Genomic DNA, 18,130 nt, shown 5'->3' on the forward strand with positions numbered 1-18,130 from the left:
TATCTGCCAACTTAAATGTATATTTCTTAGCCGGTGTATAGTATAAGTGATGTAGGTATTTATAATGTATCACTCGCAGCCTACAGCTTGCCGAGACCTGTGCCGTTTGTAGACAGCAGTATTGCCACTGATCGTCAGTTATTTCTCGCCCTAGGTCCTCCCCCCAGTGTTCACAGGATGGGCTAGTGATTCCTTCTCTGTGTGTCCGTATATTGGTGTACAAGGCGGATACTAGATGTCTTCCATCAGTGGATCCCAACATGTGATGTAATGGGATGAGGCTTAATGGTTCTTTCGGGAACTCAGGGATGATCGATCTTATTCCTTGTCTTAGTCGTACGTACAGGAATACATCCAATTGTGTATGTTGCATTCCCTGTAGAAAATGTTCTAGAGTACAAAACATTCCAGCATGAAACAGGTCACCCCACGTATTAACATGAGCTCGTTTACAGAGCCCCAAAAATCCCTTTTCTTGCAATAATGAAAGACTAAGGTGATATGTCAGCGGGAGTAAAGGACAGGCAAGGCCAACAGAGAGGTTATCTGGTTCCATGCATCAACCGAACTGAGGAGAGTGGTGGGTGGTGTCGTGCGTGTGCGAGTAGGTCCATATATCAGTCCATTTAGTGGTATTGGGTCTGCGAGCCAGTCCTCTACAGCTTGTAACGGGGGTGATGTATCCAATAATAGCGTCGACCATTTAAGTCTCGGTTGTTTCCCTCCCCAAAACAATCTGATTAATTCAGATCGCAATGTATGAAAAAAATGTCGCCTGGGATGATGAGGGATATTGAGAAATAAATAAAGAAATTGTGGGAGTACAATCATTTTTATAAGGGATGCCTGCCCTGCTAATGAAAGCGGCAGTGAGATCCAACGCGTAATGTTGGTGTTAAGCCGTGTCATAGCCGTGCCATAATTTACCCTTATTGTTTCTTACTTATCTCTGGTGATCTGTATACCGAGATATTGTAAGTCAGTATCGCACCATTCTAGCGGGAAGTCAAGTTGAAAGTGAGTTACAGCCGGGGTGAGAGGAAAAACTTGAGATTTCCCCCAGTTAATATTAATACCTGACAACCTGCCAAATCGGATAAACTCTCGCAGTATGGGGTTTGTTTTGTAGGGGTCTCTGATGTATAGCTTCATATCATCCGCATATAATGATATTAATATTTGGCGTATGCAACAGCGGAATGCTTTGTCTTTGTGGACCTGGCGTAATCTAGAAGCCAAAGGTTCTACCGCTATGGCAAATAATAGTGGGGATAACGGACACCCCTGTCGGTGCCTCTAGAGATTGTTATCGGCTGGGATAAGTGACCATTAATCAAGATCTTAGCAGTGGGGTGGTGATATAATAATTTGATCCAGGACAAGTATTGAAGCGGGAAGCCCATTCTTTGTAATACCCCAAACAGGTAATCCCACTCCACTGAATCAAACGCCTTGGTGGCATCTAGGAATACTGCGGCAAATGGAAATTCAGGTGCTACCGTCTGAATTAAGGAGAATAAATTTCTGAGGTTGTGGGACGTGTTCCGGCACAGACCCTGATTGGTCGGGAAGTATTACTTTGTCCATTAGGAGAGTTAATCGATTAGCCAGTATTTTTGCTAAAATTTTCGTATCGCAATTTATCAGTGATAATGGACGATATGAGTTACAGGACTCAGGGGGTTTTTGGGGCTTCAATAGTGACGTAACTATTGCGTCCCTCATCGAGGGGGGGAGTACACCTACTTCTAGGGATTCTTCATACACCTCTTTTAACACCGGTGCCATGATGTCGATGTCGCTTTTATAAAATTCTGCTGGTAGGCCATCTGAGCCTGGTGCCTTCCCGTTCTTTAGTTGCATAATTGCATCTCTAATTTCGTCTATCTCAAATGGGTGATTTAGGAACTCCCTTTGTGCATCACTGAGCCATCCAAGAGCTATATCTCCCTTAAATGCATCTAAGTCTGGCGGTTTGTGTCTCTGGGATGCATATAATGTCTTGTAATGGGTGATGAATGCGTCTAAAATGGTTAGTGTGTCACGTTGCGGGATATCCCCACTCTCTTGTATCTCTTATATGTATGCACTAAAGCGGGTGCTTCGCGTCACCTCAGCTAGCGCCTTACCCGGCCACTCTCCTTCCCAATATTTACGGGCCACTCAATATCGTCCTCTAAATTTGGATTCTCTCTGCGCCATGTCTTCATAGTCCGATAACTTCTCTCGAAAATCATTGTGCACTTGCCCCACTTCTCCTCGCCCCATTTGTCTCTCCAGTTCTCGAAGTTCTCGCTCTAATTTGTGTAACGTGTTCTGTATGTCTTTCAGTACCCCAAAACTCTTTGAAATACAAAAGGCTCTTATTGTCACCTTAAAACCCTCCCATATCAATTCAACGCTATCTACTGTCCCCTTGTTTCTGGCAAAGAAATCCTTAATTTCCTCTCCGAGCTGTGCCTGAAATACTATATCTAACAGGGCTGTGGGTTGCATTCTCCAGCTCGGTCGGGGTCTATCATAGCCTGGAGGAGTAAGTGAGAGCAGCACTGGACAGTGATCCGAAAAAGCCCTAGCTAAGTGTCTCACATTCCTGTATGGCAGGCCCTAAACCCCTGGAAAGAAGGCAGTAATCTATCCGTGCCCATGTTCCTCTGTGGGACGTAAAGTGTGTACCCTCCTGTGTTTGTTGGTGCGTGTACCTCCAACTATCTATCAGGTCACCTTCTTCAATTTTACCCCACATTACGCTCTGCGCGTTGGTGTAATGGTGTGTGGCCACATTATACCTGTCTTGGAGTGGGTTCAGGGCGACATTGAAATCTCCGCCCCAAATAATGAGTTGAGCCACTGTTCATTATTTTGCCCCACAGATTAGTGAAAAATTCCGGGCTGTCCTTTTTGGGTCCATAGCAATTCGCAATCGTGACTGAGTCCCTACCTAAGCGCACCCATGCAATGACAAATCTGCCCTGTGGATCCTCTATCGTCCCCGCCAATTCAAAAGGAGTGTGTTTTTTAAAAAGAATAGCAGTACCACGAGCATTAGAGGAATAGGATGAAAATAGGCGACAGCTTGCCCATTTGCTGGCAAAGGTGTTTAATGCCTTTGGATTAAGATGGGTTTCTTGTAGTAAAGCTACTTGTATCTTCTGTCTGTCTAAATAGGCCAGGACCTGTCTCCGCTTTCTCGAATCTCCAAGACCCCTGACGTTCCAAGATACTACCCTCAGTGTATCTCTATCCTCCTGTGTCATTGTACCAACTTGTTGTTATCTGACCATTAAGTTGTGTATAAGCATATATTGGCATCTGCGTATATAAAGAGACATATGTACCACAAGCAATCCGAGTAATTGTTCCACTAATATTAATTTCCCATCTCCTTACCCCCCCCCCCCCCCCCTTCCCACTGAAATATCTCAAACATAGTTTGCTCTGGTGTAGACATGTGTAAACTGAAACAGTCATCTGGTTCCCTCATCCCCACCCACTGAAGTAGCCCCTACTGGCCATAAGCGATCACCCACACCTCCTTCCTTATCCCTAGAAACAACAATAGAGAAAAAAAACCAACAGGCACTGCAAAAAATATGCAGTTAACACCAGCGGGAGAGTACCCGCTTCCCACCTCCACCCACTGAAGCAGCCCCAACTTGCCAGAAATGAGTGCCCTCCCACATTCCCCTGCCCCAACAAAAAACAAAACAAACATAAATCCAAAACATATGCTTCAAACTGGATGCAGCTAGCAATAATGGGGGAATACCTGTTGGGGGAAATCCCTAGGTGCCAGCACATGTGCACCTCGCCCATGGAGTTCATGGAAGCTGAAGTAAGTGAACTCAGGGGACAGAGGGCGCCTGGCGAGCCTGTAGAAAAAAGCTCAGTATGACCTACCAGCTGAGCATTGTATGTGTCCTGGGAGTGAGTTCCCGCATTCGAGCGGTAGCCTCAGCACATCTTGTTCCCCGATTGATATTGCCTTTCACAATGTAGCTGTCAAGGGGAATCATCGTCCGTCCCCCTCGATGTGGATGGCTGGGACGACGCAAGCGACCCAGTGTTGCGGTTCGTACGTTTCAGTTGTTTTAAGAATTCATCCACCTGTTGGGGTATCGTGAAAAATCTTTGTTTGCCCTGGTGAGTGACTCTAAGGCGTGCAGGATACAACCGCGCATAGTCTATTTGAGCCAGACGTAACTTGGTTTTAACGTCCATGAATTTATGCCTCTCTTCTTGGACTGTGGGTGTAAAGTCAGGATATATGGAGAACGTGTTGCCGTCGTAAGATAATTGCTGTTTGTTTCTTGCCACACGGAGTGCAACGTCCCGGTCCCTATAGTTCAAGAGTCTCGCTATGATAGGGCTAGGCATGCTGCCAGGCGGCGGGCGCGGTCCCAGGGTACAGTGCCCACGTTCCACTATAAACTGATTGGAGAAGGACTCTCCTCCGATCGACGACAACAGCAGTTTCTTAATGTACTCCTCCATCTTCCCCGTATTTGTCGATTCAGGAATCCCAACAACGCAAATATTATTGCGCCTGCTGCGCGCTTCTAAATCCTTGTTTTTCGTGGCGATAATCTTCAACAATTTATCCATGTGAGCGACTTGCGTGGTGACCTGGGATGTTGCGTCCTCGGTGTCTGAAATTCAGCGTTCCGCTTCTTTGAGGCGGTCTTTGTGACCCTCAAGCTGATGCGCGATTGCATCCATGCGTGTTGACATCCTGTCCACCTTGTCGACGATAGTGGCGAAGCCCTGGCGGACCGCTTGAAGTATGCTTTGCATGTCAGCAGACTGCGTAGTCGTGTTCTCCTGGGCACCGTCCCCCTTGTCTACCTCCTGGTCCTCCTGTAGGTTCCGGGCGCTCTTTTTGGTGGTTTCGAAGTGCAATTTAGGTTGGCGGTTGTCTGGTTTCCCCATGTTGGCCTGCAGACTAGGCCCGTCAACCCTCACGCTGCGCCGCCACACTCACCCTGCCAGTCGAGGAAACGGTCACCGCCGCATCCGCTGGCGAGGAGGCAGTGGTGAGGTAATGGCGCAAAGTCTGTGCCTCTCCGTCTAATGTCCTTGAACTTGGAGGCAGAAAGTTCTTGGTCTACCGGGGTGTGTAGTTGTAAATAGGCTGAGGGAGACAGATCCTTTGTTGTGTGATCTGACACTCTCCACAGAGAGGAGGCAGGAAGGAGTTCAGTTTTGCGCTCCCAGGGATAAGGGTGGGCTATGCGTAGTATGCTCTTGGTGCTGCTACAGGATGGCGCGCCATCGCACCGCCGGGCCAGTCCCGGCTCTTAATGGATCCTCTACAGTGTGGCAGAAATGTACTGATGGGGAATCAAGAGCGCCCTTCACTCTATGCCACGGGTCTCATACCAATATCCACTCAGACAACCAGCTGCAGCTCCCCACACATGTGCTTCAATGGCAGGAGAAGGATCACCCCAGCACCACTGAAATCTAGAGGAAGACTGGCAACAATCAGCGGTATGAGGTCGTCCACGTAAGATATTCCGGGCGTCTCCGATGTCAGATTGTGCAGTCTAATATTGTTGGGTGACTCTTGGCGCCTGCTTGCGATCCTATGCCGAGGCCCGTGTGGCGGCCGATGAGAAGGCCGGTCACGTCAGCGGATCACGTCTCCTTTAGGCGGACCGTGTCCTACGTTGTGGCAGGATGAAATACTCAGGGTGCAGCACTGGATTGCGGGCGGCAACACCATCGGTGAGTACACCAACTTATTGAGCGGTGATGGCACCCATAATGTTATCCTTAGGAGTGGGGGGGGCACAGATCTATTGCCGCTATGCAGTCCCGGGTGCCAGCCCCACCAATCGCTGTCGCAGCGCCCCACCTACCGCTCCAGCCGCCGACAGGGCTGGTTGAGCACGCCTCTGATATTTTCCTCGCAGGGCAGCCCCGGTTGGCTCCGCAGGAGGTGCGTTGATGGTAGGCAGTGTCCCGCGGCGTCACCAGGACCACAGCGCTTCAGTCAGGTTTGCGCCAATGGGCCTAGGTGCCGCGCGGGAAGCCGCTGGCTGTTGTAATCTCCGAGGCCGCTCCGGAGCTCCACACTTTTCTGCCCACGGTGGTGAGATGATGACGCCGTAGCAGGTGCGGAGGCGGCGTATTCCGGCTAATTTTCGCACCGGAGCTGCAAAGTGCCGTTATCTGTGCTGGGCTACAGGTTGGACGGTCAGCGGGGTCAATGAGCAGGATAATTTCTGGATTTATTCGCCAGGCTGCAGGAGCTTCACGATGGTGCGGCATCCTGCATGTGCGCCACCTAGCGCCCCCAAGGTGGGTAATAATAAACGTCTGTTACGCTATGGTTTTGAAAGTGCTTATAACATATTAACATATGTTTTGTTAAGTTTATAATGTAACAACCTTGACACTTTCCAGTATACTTCTCTGGCATCCGATTGGCAGGTAAACAATACTTTAAATTAACATCATCACGTGTTGGTACAAATGCATCAAATCCCCCTCACGATAGTCGATCTGCAAAAGTTTTGATCAATTAAGTGTCTTGTCCGATATGATAGGTGCTGCTTAAATAAGGTTACGCCCATAATACATTTTGGAGGTGAAGTCTTGCCTTCAAAACACTACAAAGACTGTCCAGGGAAACATCCTTATATGTTTTATCGAGGTGATGGAGAGAAATTAAAATGTTAAATGTAGAAATTTCTGAAACCTAGATTTTCCACCTAATTAAAATTTACAAATGGTCAATTTTCAAAACTAATTGTAGTCCTTAAAGTTTATGACTGACTTTGATATTCAGGAATACTTCTACTCCAAATTCCGAAAGAACTCTACTGGAGTATGTCTCTGACTTTACAATGTGGCACAGAGTATAGTCGACTGTTTCTTTTGATCATTCATCCTCCATCTTCCCTTCAGCGCCCTGATTCTAGATTGTTCAGAATTGTTTAGTATAATAACCACACTTACAATTACCCGGGAATGAGGTATTTACCAAGTGTGGTAAGTACCTCTGTTCTCAGTTTCCTGCTTTGAAATCAGGTGTAACATGCAGATTCCTATGTGACACTCCTAATTCTGTATACTTTGTAGTTTTTCTGGACCTTTTCCACTTTGACCTGCTGGACTCTATCATAGGAAACCAATGAGGGATCTGTGTTCAGCTGTTCACTTGTAACTAGGTGTTTTGACATGTTTTTATTTTTGTTTTCTTTTAATCATCTGTGAAGAGGAGGTACCTTACAGAGTGGAATAAAATTATGCTGTGCAGGTGTGAGGCTGCTCCATTATTTTGACTTGATGGATGCACTTGCTGTTCTGATCATTTATATACAGTATAAAAGAAAGAATATTGAAATATTGTTTCTCCTTTATTTAGCTTATATGGACCCCTCTGTTAGCAGCCTACAGCATTGGCCTACAGAACTGTGATGACACTGAAGTTGCGTCCCTGTGCTTGGAAGGAATAAGATGTGCGATTCGGATAGCTTGCATTTTTGGCATGCAGGTTTGTATACTTAAATAGTTGCTGTTTTAGAATGTTCATTTTTTGTCAACTTCAGATGGTTAGATAGCTATATGTCTATTAATATTTTTCTTATAATCTGTGCTTGTGTTTACCCCAAAAAGGTGTACCGAAAGTCTGTCCTCTTTATTGGCCTTTTGCCTGGAATTTTCCATTAAACTCATTTTGATGAAATCGAATTTGAAGGTTGCTTTGATCCAATAAGAATTTATTATTTAGGCTGAGTGCTGGTTATTGAAATATAAACATGAATACTGTACGATGGGCCACCACCAAATATGGTCTGTGTCTATGTAGATACTAAACCGTTTTCCTCTATATAATATCACAATTAAGCATTATGTTTCCAGGTTATTAGCGAACAGAGGTATTAATTACTTATACATATAGATGCAAAACAATGAGGTTACATGATATGCAAATCCTATATTACTGATCCCAGCAGCAGCAATAAAGAGATTAAGAGTAAACAATTGATTATAAGGTCACATAGTTGCATAGCTATGAGAGGCAGCCACTTAAGAAACCTTTGTCTTATTGCTACTCCTGGCAACGGATACGTTTACTGCTTAGCCCTCTCCTAAAAACTACCTTTTCTGACTGTTTCAAATGTTTGGTTTTCTTCTTTCCATGTGTATTTTTCCCCTCCCTTTGTCATTTACTAAACCTTTGCTTTTTATCTAGTTAATGATTTTGCTGTGACTTCCCAATGTACAATTTGTGCACTTTATATAGTTATTTAGAGAATGACCAATCTCTTATTTCCTTTCTTCTAAAACTTTGTAAATTATTTTGCATGTGAGTGTTGGATATAGTAAACAATCTTATTTGTGAACTGAAGAAGCCAGCTTTTTCGTGATGCATCTTTGGAGTATTTTCTCCTTGTGTTTTTTCAGTTTATTATGTTTCTCGCTTAGTAAATCCTTTCCTTCTATGTGCCATATATCCAATGTTTTGCCGTCTCTTCACAATTTCTAGTGTTGAGCATTTTAAGACTTTTTATTTAAAGATTGACTAAACTCTTATTTATTTTCTTTCATTCCATAGAACGGTGTAAATTAGTATTTTCGATGCATATATTAAAAATATAAAACATTTTTCTTTATTTTTGTATTTTCTGTTTGTTGCCTGGAGTGCCCTCACCCTGTAGCCTCTCAATTGTCCTCTTGTATGTCTAGTTGTTTATTTTGGTTGCTTTTTCCTATTATTTCCCCCTTCGCACTGCTTTGCTGACATCCTGCCATTCCCATGGTGCTTGAGTTGACTTAAGCCCAATTTCCTTAAACTGGCAAGTGGCCTTTTCTTGTGCTGGCAATATTATGTGCCTTTCTTACTCTCTGCTGCCAATCGTGCCCATGGTGTGGATACCCGGAATGCCTTACACAAGTTCTTCTGTTTTATCATACATTGGCAATCCAGCTTATCATCTAGAGGAAGCGTTATGACCTATCTTTGCATCTTAGTGCCACACACTGCTACCACACTTGCACATCGCTATGGTTACCTGAGTTGACTTTTAGAAATGTCTCACTCGTTTGCATATATAATCACACTACTTGCCAAACTTATTTTAGTTTCCTTAGTTACTGACAGATGAAACTCTATGACCTCAGTCATTGTAAGGGAATGAGTTTCCAGCATGCGAATCATGTAACAGTACGAAGTTCAAGAATTTGCTAGCATTGGCACAGAACTATTGTATAAACAGCATTAAAATCCTTTTTTGGGGCACAGCCACACATTGTTTTTAAACTGTAAAATCAATTAGATGTGTTGTGCAACTTTGTTCCTGCATGCCGTGATCTATTTCTGTTCAAATAAGTATGGTAAGTGGTTATATATTTCAGAAGTGATAGTAAATAAACTGAAATTAGGACACTGTGTTCTTGCTATATTATTGTAATTGTACTGAAATGTATCTTGAGAAATACCTAACCTGTTTGACAAAAACAGGTTAAACCAGCAATTCAGGTCACACTCTAAATTAAGTGATAGTGCCTAGCCTGACAAAACCTTTCTAACAAATTATTTTCTTACTTTTACCCCCAATGTTTTTCCCTCGGTTTGTCTCCACTTTGTGAAGGCCTATGTGGTATAATTTCTATGCCGTGCATTCTTTCCTTAGTTTTATATCCCCTGCTGCTCAGCCAGTGTGAGTGTGAGGTAAGAGAATGCTGATGTGTGCCTGGTGGAGTTATTGTCCATTGGAGTGCATGGGCTGAGCAGCAAGGATGCTGCTCCCGGTGGGGCTTTCCTGATACCTTCTAACCATCTTCTACCTGTAACCCTAGACTCTTACCCTTAGCCTTAGAGCCCGCTCCAGCATTAAAGGCCTGACTCGAAGGGAGCGGGTCTTTAATGGACGGTAGAGCCCGCTACGGAAGGCTCTAAGACTATTAGAGCATTCCGCCCCTAGAGGTCAGAATGGTCTAATTTGTAAAACAAAGAACTTAGGCTTCGGGTTGAAATCCCCTTGGGCTACGTGAGGCCTTTGTGTTGTTGTTCCGGGCTTCAACCAGCCATTAGAAACCCAGAAGACTGCATTGTCTTCAATAGAGCGCTCAACATTCCAATGTTCTAGTAAAAAATAAAATATCCTGTTATCACCTGTACTACTGGCTACCCTGCATCTTAATTTACCATAATGGCGACGAGGTTTGACTTGATGCCTTGCATCATACAGAGCTTTTCACATAGGATCCATTCGATCTATACTCTAAACCTTTCCTTTGAGGCAGAAAAAGAAAGATCAAGAGAAAAGTGGACAGGAGAGGGGTAATTAATTTAATAATACGTAAAAAGGCAAATTGATTTACGTAAACTTGAATTGTAGCAAATTGTTTGTGCAAGAATTGAACTGAAGCCAAAGCCTTGCAATATTTTGCCCTCAGTGGTATGGTATTTGTTATGGCTGTTGTATTTTTGCTTCTGTTGCCTATCTGGAACTGCAATGATATTTTGCCTGCTCTCAGTCTGCTAGGCTTTGTTAAAATCTGGCATTAGGAAGCTAGCCTTCACCTGGCATCCGTCCTTGTCGGTACCCCTCTACTCTCCTTCTGCCTTCCAAGAGACCAGTAGATTTGAAAACAAAATTTGTAACAACAAGTACCTAAAAGAGACCTTTGCCACGGATTAAGGGGCACGTCTCTGATAAAGTTATTAAAAAAAAGACAGGTGTGGTGTTGCAATAAATTCCAGAGGCCCCCTGAGGCATATATTAGTGAGAATAATATTGACAAGGTAACCCCCGTTCCTGAGGTTCAACTTCTGAGCGATGATTATACTAGCGGCATTGTAATGTCCTTCTTCCAAATGCCCATACTCATTCGGCCGTTGGAGAAAGTATTCTGCTGACAAAGCCAACAGGGGTTCCATTGACAGAATAATTAAGGTCTGTCCATCTCTGAATGAGGTAGTCGGACTGAAGGTTTGGCGAGAAGGGTACTTCGTCAGCTTTGCGATAGAATTCAGCCTCTGCAAATTTAAATCTGGCCCATTGTTCATTCAAAACTGAATCAAGCTTATTGTCACATATTCCAAACTTCATTATACCAGGCAACTAAGGATTCAAGTTTGATTTTACTCTTGTGATTTCCATTCCAAAAGGAAAAGGCTGGCACTTGTTTCTTGCCTGCATGCCCTTTGTCAAGTCTTTTGTTTGAAGCCTCCGAACAATGTTTACTAGAATTATTCATCTCTTGTTTCTATTTCTTATACTCTCTCCTCAGCATGCCTCACTAACTTCACGTCAACTCTGTCTCCCTCTAACTCATTTGTTCCCGTTAAAGGCCTGTTTTGTGCCATTTGTTTCCTTTTAGTCTTTGCCTGCTTCACACTTTCATTCTCCGTCCATGTTTATCACTTCCTGTCTTTAATTTCTTTACTTGTTTGCTTCTTCTGCTCCTGTCTCTTTCTTTGGTTCCTTTTTGTATATTCTTAGACCACATATAAACCTATTCCTACCACTCATGACCTCATTTCATATGGGGGAAGCAGTGTTAAAGCTTCTCCAAATAAGCACTTTTAAATCACTTCTGTGTTGATTCCCATGCTAATGACCTGTCTTAGCCATTCTAACTAGCATGATTCTTAAAATCAAATGATGATACCTCCTTGGAAGAACAACTGTTTATTAAAGCACTACTTAAATACCATTCAAAGAAGTTCACTTTGCTAATTTTCTTCTTTTTTTTTTTGTGTGCAGCTTGAGCGTGATGCGTATGTACAAGCCCTTGCACGCTTCTCTTTGCTAACTGCTAGTTCCAGCATTACGGAAATGAAGCAGAAGAACATTGACACCATAAAAACACTCATAACTGTTGCACACACGGATGGCAACTACCTTGGAAACTCTTGGCATGAGGTAAGTGATCAGGGTGCCTGGGATCTGCGCTATTGGACAGAGTGTAAATGGTGCATTGAAATAATCCCTCTACAAAATTGAATGTATGTCACTTAATCTACTGATTTAAAAAAAAACTCCTGCCTTTTAAATTTACTTGCAGTACAATTAAATGGTCCAATTATGACTTTCAATTACACTAAGGCTCCAATCACGATATAGCTGCACAATAAAATTAGATATGACATACAAACTAATAAGATGGTGTGCAAATACCACCCAATTCCATGTTTGGCATCCTTGATTGAGGAATAATGTACCAATAGCATGTTATTCTCAAGGGCATAAACCGCACATGGTCACTATTTACTTAGATAATTGGCACCCATTTTCTAAATCTGGTTAGGAAGCACAAGTCAACAGTCAGACTTAACGGCCTAAAGTCCTTTGAAATAAACATAACATGTACTCTCATTGGGACCACCCCGTTCTGAAGAAATCCATTCCAAGTGTGATTTGCAGCAAAATAGTTTTGTACAGTTTTTCGAAATATTAGAATGTGCATGACACACGATAAACTTGCCCAGACGTTGGTCCTGTCCTTAATGTGCCACTGGAATCAAGCTTTACTTGGCTGTAGAGCCCATAATAAGGGCAAAACCGGTCCTGGGTTGCTTCTATTGTGGTCCAGAGAGGACTTGGCTTGGCAGTTGGAGTTGGAGTATTTCCATTGGAGCAGGGTCAAGACTGATTTGCTGGGTCCAAACTGAGGTGCTGTGGTGGGTGAAAAACAATAGATTAGGATGCGGCCCGAGCGATTGCCAGTGGCTGAGATTAATTTAAGCATTCCATCCATCACCCTGTTGTTGCAGTTAGTTTATTTTTCCATCATAAGTCTGAGAAGCTCAAGTAAAATGTCATATTGCAGTGGTAAAGCTCATGTTTAATGCAGAAATTTCTATAGCTTCTCCGGGTCCTTGTTTGGGTATGCACAAACGCAAATAGGATAAATAGACTTAGAGGTCTACTCTGCCATGAGGTAACTATGCCTTAGAATTTCTAATGCATTCTCTATGCTCTTCTATGACTTGACTTCGATTTTGTTAGAATCTGAAGGTAGAAACTGCTACAGCATGTTGTCTGCTGCAGTAGAGATATTTACATTAATTTCTTCTTTTCTGGAGATTTTCCTTAGCTCGTGCAGCCTTTTGGGTTCCGTTAAGAGCCACTTCTGGGTATCTGGGCAAGGGTAATGTTCTAGTTCAGTGATTCTTAACCTTTTGATTTCTATGGACGGACGGCCACTTTCATTACTGGCATCCTTGGTCCACCACTGATTCATTATTGGAATCCGGGGACTCCCAATGCATCATTGCTGGAAGCTGGGGACCCCAGCTTAAGTAATTTGGATGATTTGAACCTAAAACAATACAGAAAATATGTAAACAAGCATTTATCAAACAAATACATAAACAATGAAATATTTTATTTATTCACAAACAAATATAAACAATCAAAACTTTCCACAAGGGGGTTGGCCTCCAGGTCCGAAACCCTTGGCGGGCATCCGATTGTACTCTTCCTGCTTCAAATCTATAGAAATCTTCACTCCAAGTAAAAATCTTGTAGTTTGGGGCTCCTTACAACAGCAATGGTCAATGCACCTTCTGACGGTGACCTGCTCTTCGCGCTAAACAGCGGCCACCTGCATCAGCCACCAACGCCAAGTTCAAGCAACGATGGCTCATTTCGCCGACAATGACCTCCTCGTGGATCCTACAAAGCTCCAGCCTTAGCTCCTCATGTGGACTTTGATAAGGTAAACTCCTCAGTGGAGCAAACCTGCACTCCATGGAAGTCGGCCTAAACTTCCGACTTTGACCCGGTCCAGCGCAACCAGATAGCAACAAAAGCACAAAGCACCACTTGAGGTTATGTTCACCTGAAACCTTAAAGATTCTTAACTTCGTTTCTATTGATTGAGTTTTCGTTGTTTTGGTGTCATTTTATTTATTAAAATGTACTTGCTTTTTCTAAATTGGTTTGGGACTTTACTTGTGTGGTGTTTTCACTTCATTACTGTTTGAGTGCAGGATCAGTACTTTACACATTGCCTCTTTTTTAGTGACTTTTGTGGTTCTTCCTGACAAGGATTATGGTTGTTGCTCTCCCCCCGTCAGCAATTAACCCAATTTATTACAATTGGTCAGTATAAACCCAATTTATTACAATTGGTCAGTATCGAAGTTGGTAAAAGAGCAGCGGAATAAATGATTTTAATACTGAGGCTAGTTGTTCAGCAAGCTAGATAGAGGACAGTCCTGTAACTGAATGAGTTGAATAAGTACCAGAGTCATTCAGAATACTGCTCCTGCCTTTTTCTGAAAAGTTTCTGCCTGGGCAGAGCACCATCAGTAGAGAAGTGGGGAGCAAAGTAACCAGTCTCTGTATGCTCTTGAGACTGGGTCTTATATTAAATGTGCTATTTGACACCCTGCCAAGAAGTACTGTTTCTATGACTGTTCCTAAACACTGTTCAGACCAGAGAGAAGAAATCTGAATAAAAATGCTGCTATGATATAAACTTGTTGACCTACACAGAAAGAAATATCTGACTTTTGATGGGGCAATGTCCTTAACTTTGATCTGTAAAGGCAGTCAAAAATTAGTTGACTTTGGGGGTGGAACGACACATAGGTAAGATTACCATGGCCATTAAATGGGCTTAGCCTGGTGTCAACAGGCTCCTAAACTCTCCAGCAGTCTCTGCATTTGAGAACCAGAATACGTCTTCTTTCGGATAAGAGACATTCCTTGAGGGGTAATGCCCACCTTCAGGATCTATCAGCTGTGGGACTTTGAAGTACAAAAGAAAGTTGGACCTGTTCAGATTGAACAAGAAGTACCACTTCTGTGCTAGTGGAGAATGGCAAGCAGTGAATTAGGCAGAGCACTTCTCAATATGCTGGCCATGAAGCTTTGCTTACACCTTTTGTCATCTTATTACCTCAATGCTGTCAAAAAGGGATTTGCAGGTTAGTATGCATCACCGCAGCCTGACATACTCATATTCAGATAGCTGGATCTTCATACACACAAAATGTTCAAATTCAGTGTTCCTCCTGTATTGGTGAAGGAGAATGGTTGTGTACTGCATCACAAACAACCCCGTGTCTTTACACCTAATGTATTGGCTCATGAGCAGTCTAAGTTCTGAACTTTGACTATTGCAAAGACTCTAGGAACCACCTTCTGCCTGCTACTGCACAGTTTACCAAAATATGGTACACAAAGTGGAAGCAATTCAACTAATAGTGCAAGAATAAGGTCCTGCATCGTCTGTCATCCCATCATGTTGTTAAATTTTTTGTCTGCTCTGGCATGACCGCATGTATCTCTACTCCAAGGTACAGAATAGAACCAGCTTCCAACTTTCTGTCATCTAAGCACACGGTTAAAGAGATTGTCAGGTCTCTCTAGCACTTTCCCACTGGTAGGGAGACAATACATTCTTGGGAGTTCAACACAATTTGTCACTGGCTCACAAACCATCTTTTTAAACCCACACACAAGCTGAGAAGGAATCCGAATTGGAAAACTGGCTTCTACTGGCCATCTTGTGTACTCGTAAAGTGGGAAATAGCCAAGCTTCCTCCACCAAAGATCCTTATCTCAAGACATGATGATTTTGAGAACTGTTTCAACCTTGGTTCTAAATACCCATATGAATTTTCATCACCATCATCTTGTTTTGTAAGATCATCTACAGAGCTCACTTAGCCATTCTAACTGTGGAGAGACAATTTGCGAACAGGGAATTGAATTCTCTATCGTGTTTTTGCAAACTAAAGTAGGAATGTCCATTTTCAGATATTTTTTAATACCACTGTATACAGTATTTGACTGGGTGTTCACATTTGGACATGTAAATCTTTGAAATGTAGCAACAATTTGGATATTTGTTAAGTAACTTTTCTTTCATAAAGACACCCTTATCTAATGAAAAATGTCTTGGGCGGGTAACCATGCTCAACATTATTGAAAATATTCAACCTCTAGGGGTACAATATAAAAGACTTTCACTGTGGTGGTGGGTGGTGCCACCATTCATGATAATGGACAAGTAGAAAAACAGTGTAATTGTCAGTGTTTGGTTCTTAAACTTGCTTGTACATATTGCCGTTGCTTCCTCATTTTTACATTATTTTTGGTATTTAATTAGACTCTAAAAGAAAGGGTGTGTCCTTCCCAATTAAAATGTGCATACCCACATGTGCCTTTAATATGGGGGGGGGGGCACAATTCTAGATAAAGGGGGAGGTCTCCGTTGTCTGAATAATGTTTATTTTCATAATATATTGCAGTCTGCTTCAAAATTATTCTTTTTTAAAGATATCCAGTTTATAATCCCCACAATGCAAAGACTTAATATCACTGGGGGGTACATCTACTTGGTTTAGCTGTGTAGTATGCAAAAGGACAGTGTAACTGATTAGATGGAGCAAACACCCGTGATAATGATCTGCATTGTAAAACTTCAAGACATATGTTTCTTATTCAGTCATTTAACTGTTACCTATAGTAAGTTAAAATACGGTTTCAATCCAATCCAATCAAACTATGTTAAAACATTTCACTGTTAATAAAAACACAAAAAAGTCCATCAAATTATCTTAAAAAATGTATTTATATGTTATCAATCAAAAAGTTCATTTTTCTACACTTCAAAATGTTGACCACCCTCAACTGCACAGTTATATACATTTTTACTTCACACTTGTTCCAAAGCTCAACTGTCGTATAACAAAATGTAATTGCAACTCCCAATGACTGATACAGGAACATTTCTTTTTGAACTATTAGGCTTACAGTCTGACAGAATATGTTCTCGGGTTGCTGATTGCCCGGAATTACAGTGCAGATGCAAAGTCTTTTTTCCCAATCAAGATCAGACTGAAAATAGCCAGAAACATGGTTGGTCAAAAGATGCCTTTAAATTAAACTTTTTTTTTTTTTAACCAAGAATGTTTGCTGAGTATTTCTGGAGCCCTTTGCTGGGATTTAAAGAGCTGTACATTCATCAAGAGAAGGACTTGCCCTGCTTAAAAATCAGCATCAAATCCCAGCTGTCAAGTTAGAACTGCTGTTTTTTTAAATATTTTGTTATTATTTGGAGAACCCAATTACAATATGTCTTGATGCATTGTGATCAATTAATACAATTATCCAAAAGATCATTCATTTTGAGGCAACTTTCATAACTTTCTATCTCTGGGAATGCTATGGAGGCCCGAGTGTTAGATTCTTATATAATTGTACGAGAATTCCTTATGGGCCAGTTATAAGTTGCTGTTAGATGAAATTCATGCACAAGCCCAGCAACTCGTACTCCGAGGTCAAGCACAAGAAAAACCTCTGTTTTTCTCTCATAATTTTTAAACCGCACATACCATTTTCCACCACACACCTCTGCAAGATTGCTGATGAAGTATCCATTTTGCTTTTAGATCTTGAAATGCATCAGCCAGCTGGAACTAGCGCAGTTGATAGGCACTGGTGTAAAAACTAGATATTTATCTGGAACGGGGCGTGAAAAAGAAGGCGTCATTAGAAGCTACACATCCGGTGGGGAAGAATTCATGGGACTAGGTAAGTATCTGATTTCTGGCCTATCTCTGACATTAAATAAAATAAATATTAATGTATGCATAGGTGTAGCGAGGCAACCTTAACATGTGATGTATAATTTTTAGGTCGAGCTTCGAGACCTGTTGTACTTTCTGGGCTTACAACCTGTCCACTGCTTTTAATTTGTGTGTTTTGGTGTCCTTTAAAAATCCATGCTTGCTAGTGGTCAATCCTTTGTCCCTTGTTGTCTTAAGTTTCCTCCCACGGAGCAGGGGTCAAGTACTGTATCTTTATGCTTTGATTGTTTATTTGTTCATTTGGGGGACTATTTGTTTTATTTCTTTCCTGCTCATCTTACACTGTGGGTGTGTGTTCAGCTTCGGCACCCTTCTTTTATTGCATCTTCGCTTCCGCCCCCTCCTTCCCCTATTGCTGCTGCCATCCTTCCCGCTACGTTGTGAACATGAATAGCATAGTGACAATTTTGCGTAAACCGGGATGTGATTTTAAATTAGAAGATAATGTCAGGACATCTTGTCGCTCAATATTAGACACTCAGAACTCCTCCTGTCCTCGGGGTGATTAAACCTATCAATTTTCTTTGGATGTTTCCGGTATTGGCTTTACCTACACCGTAAGCA

The 18,130-nt window shown here is 42.4% G+C and overlaps 1 protein-coding gene across 2 annotated transcripts in view; it reads left to right on the forward strand.

Annotated features, from left to right (window-relative positions):
- The window catches only part of ARFGEF2 (ARF guanine nucleotide exchange factor 2), a 629,301-nt gene that overhangs the window by 312,723 nt on the left and 298,448 nt on the right, over window positions 1–18,130 (forward strand). For both annotated transcript variants that reach the window (XM_085619427.1, XM_085619428.1), the window contains exons 20-22: window positions 7,373–7,501; window positions 11,724–11,882; window positions 17,369–17,510. In XM_085619427.1, coding sequence (XP_085475553.1) covers window positions 7,373–7,501; window positions 11,724–11,882; window positions 17,369–17,510 — 430 coding nt within the window. The remainder of the gene's footprint in view (window positions 1–7,372; window positions 7,502–11,723; window positions 11,883–17,368; window positions 17,511–18,130) is intronic.

The sequence above is a fragment of the Triturus cristatus genome, chromosome 7 (genome assembly GCF_964204655.1).
Source record: "Triturus cristatus chromosome 7, aTriCri1.1, whole genome shotgun sequence".
NCBI lineage: Eukaryota > Metazoa > Chordata > Amphibia > Caudata > Salamandridae > Triturus > Triturus cristatus.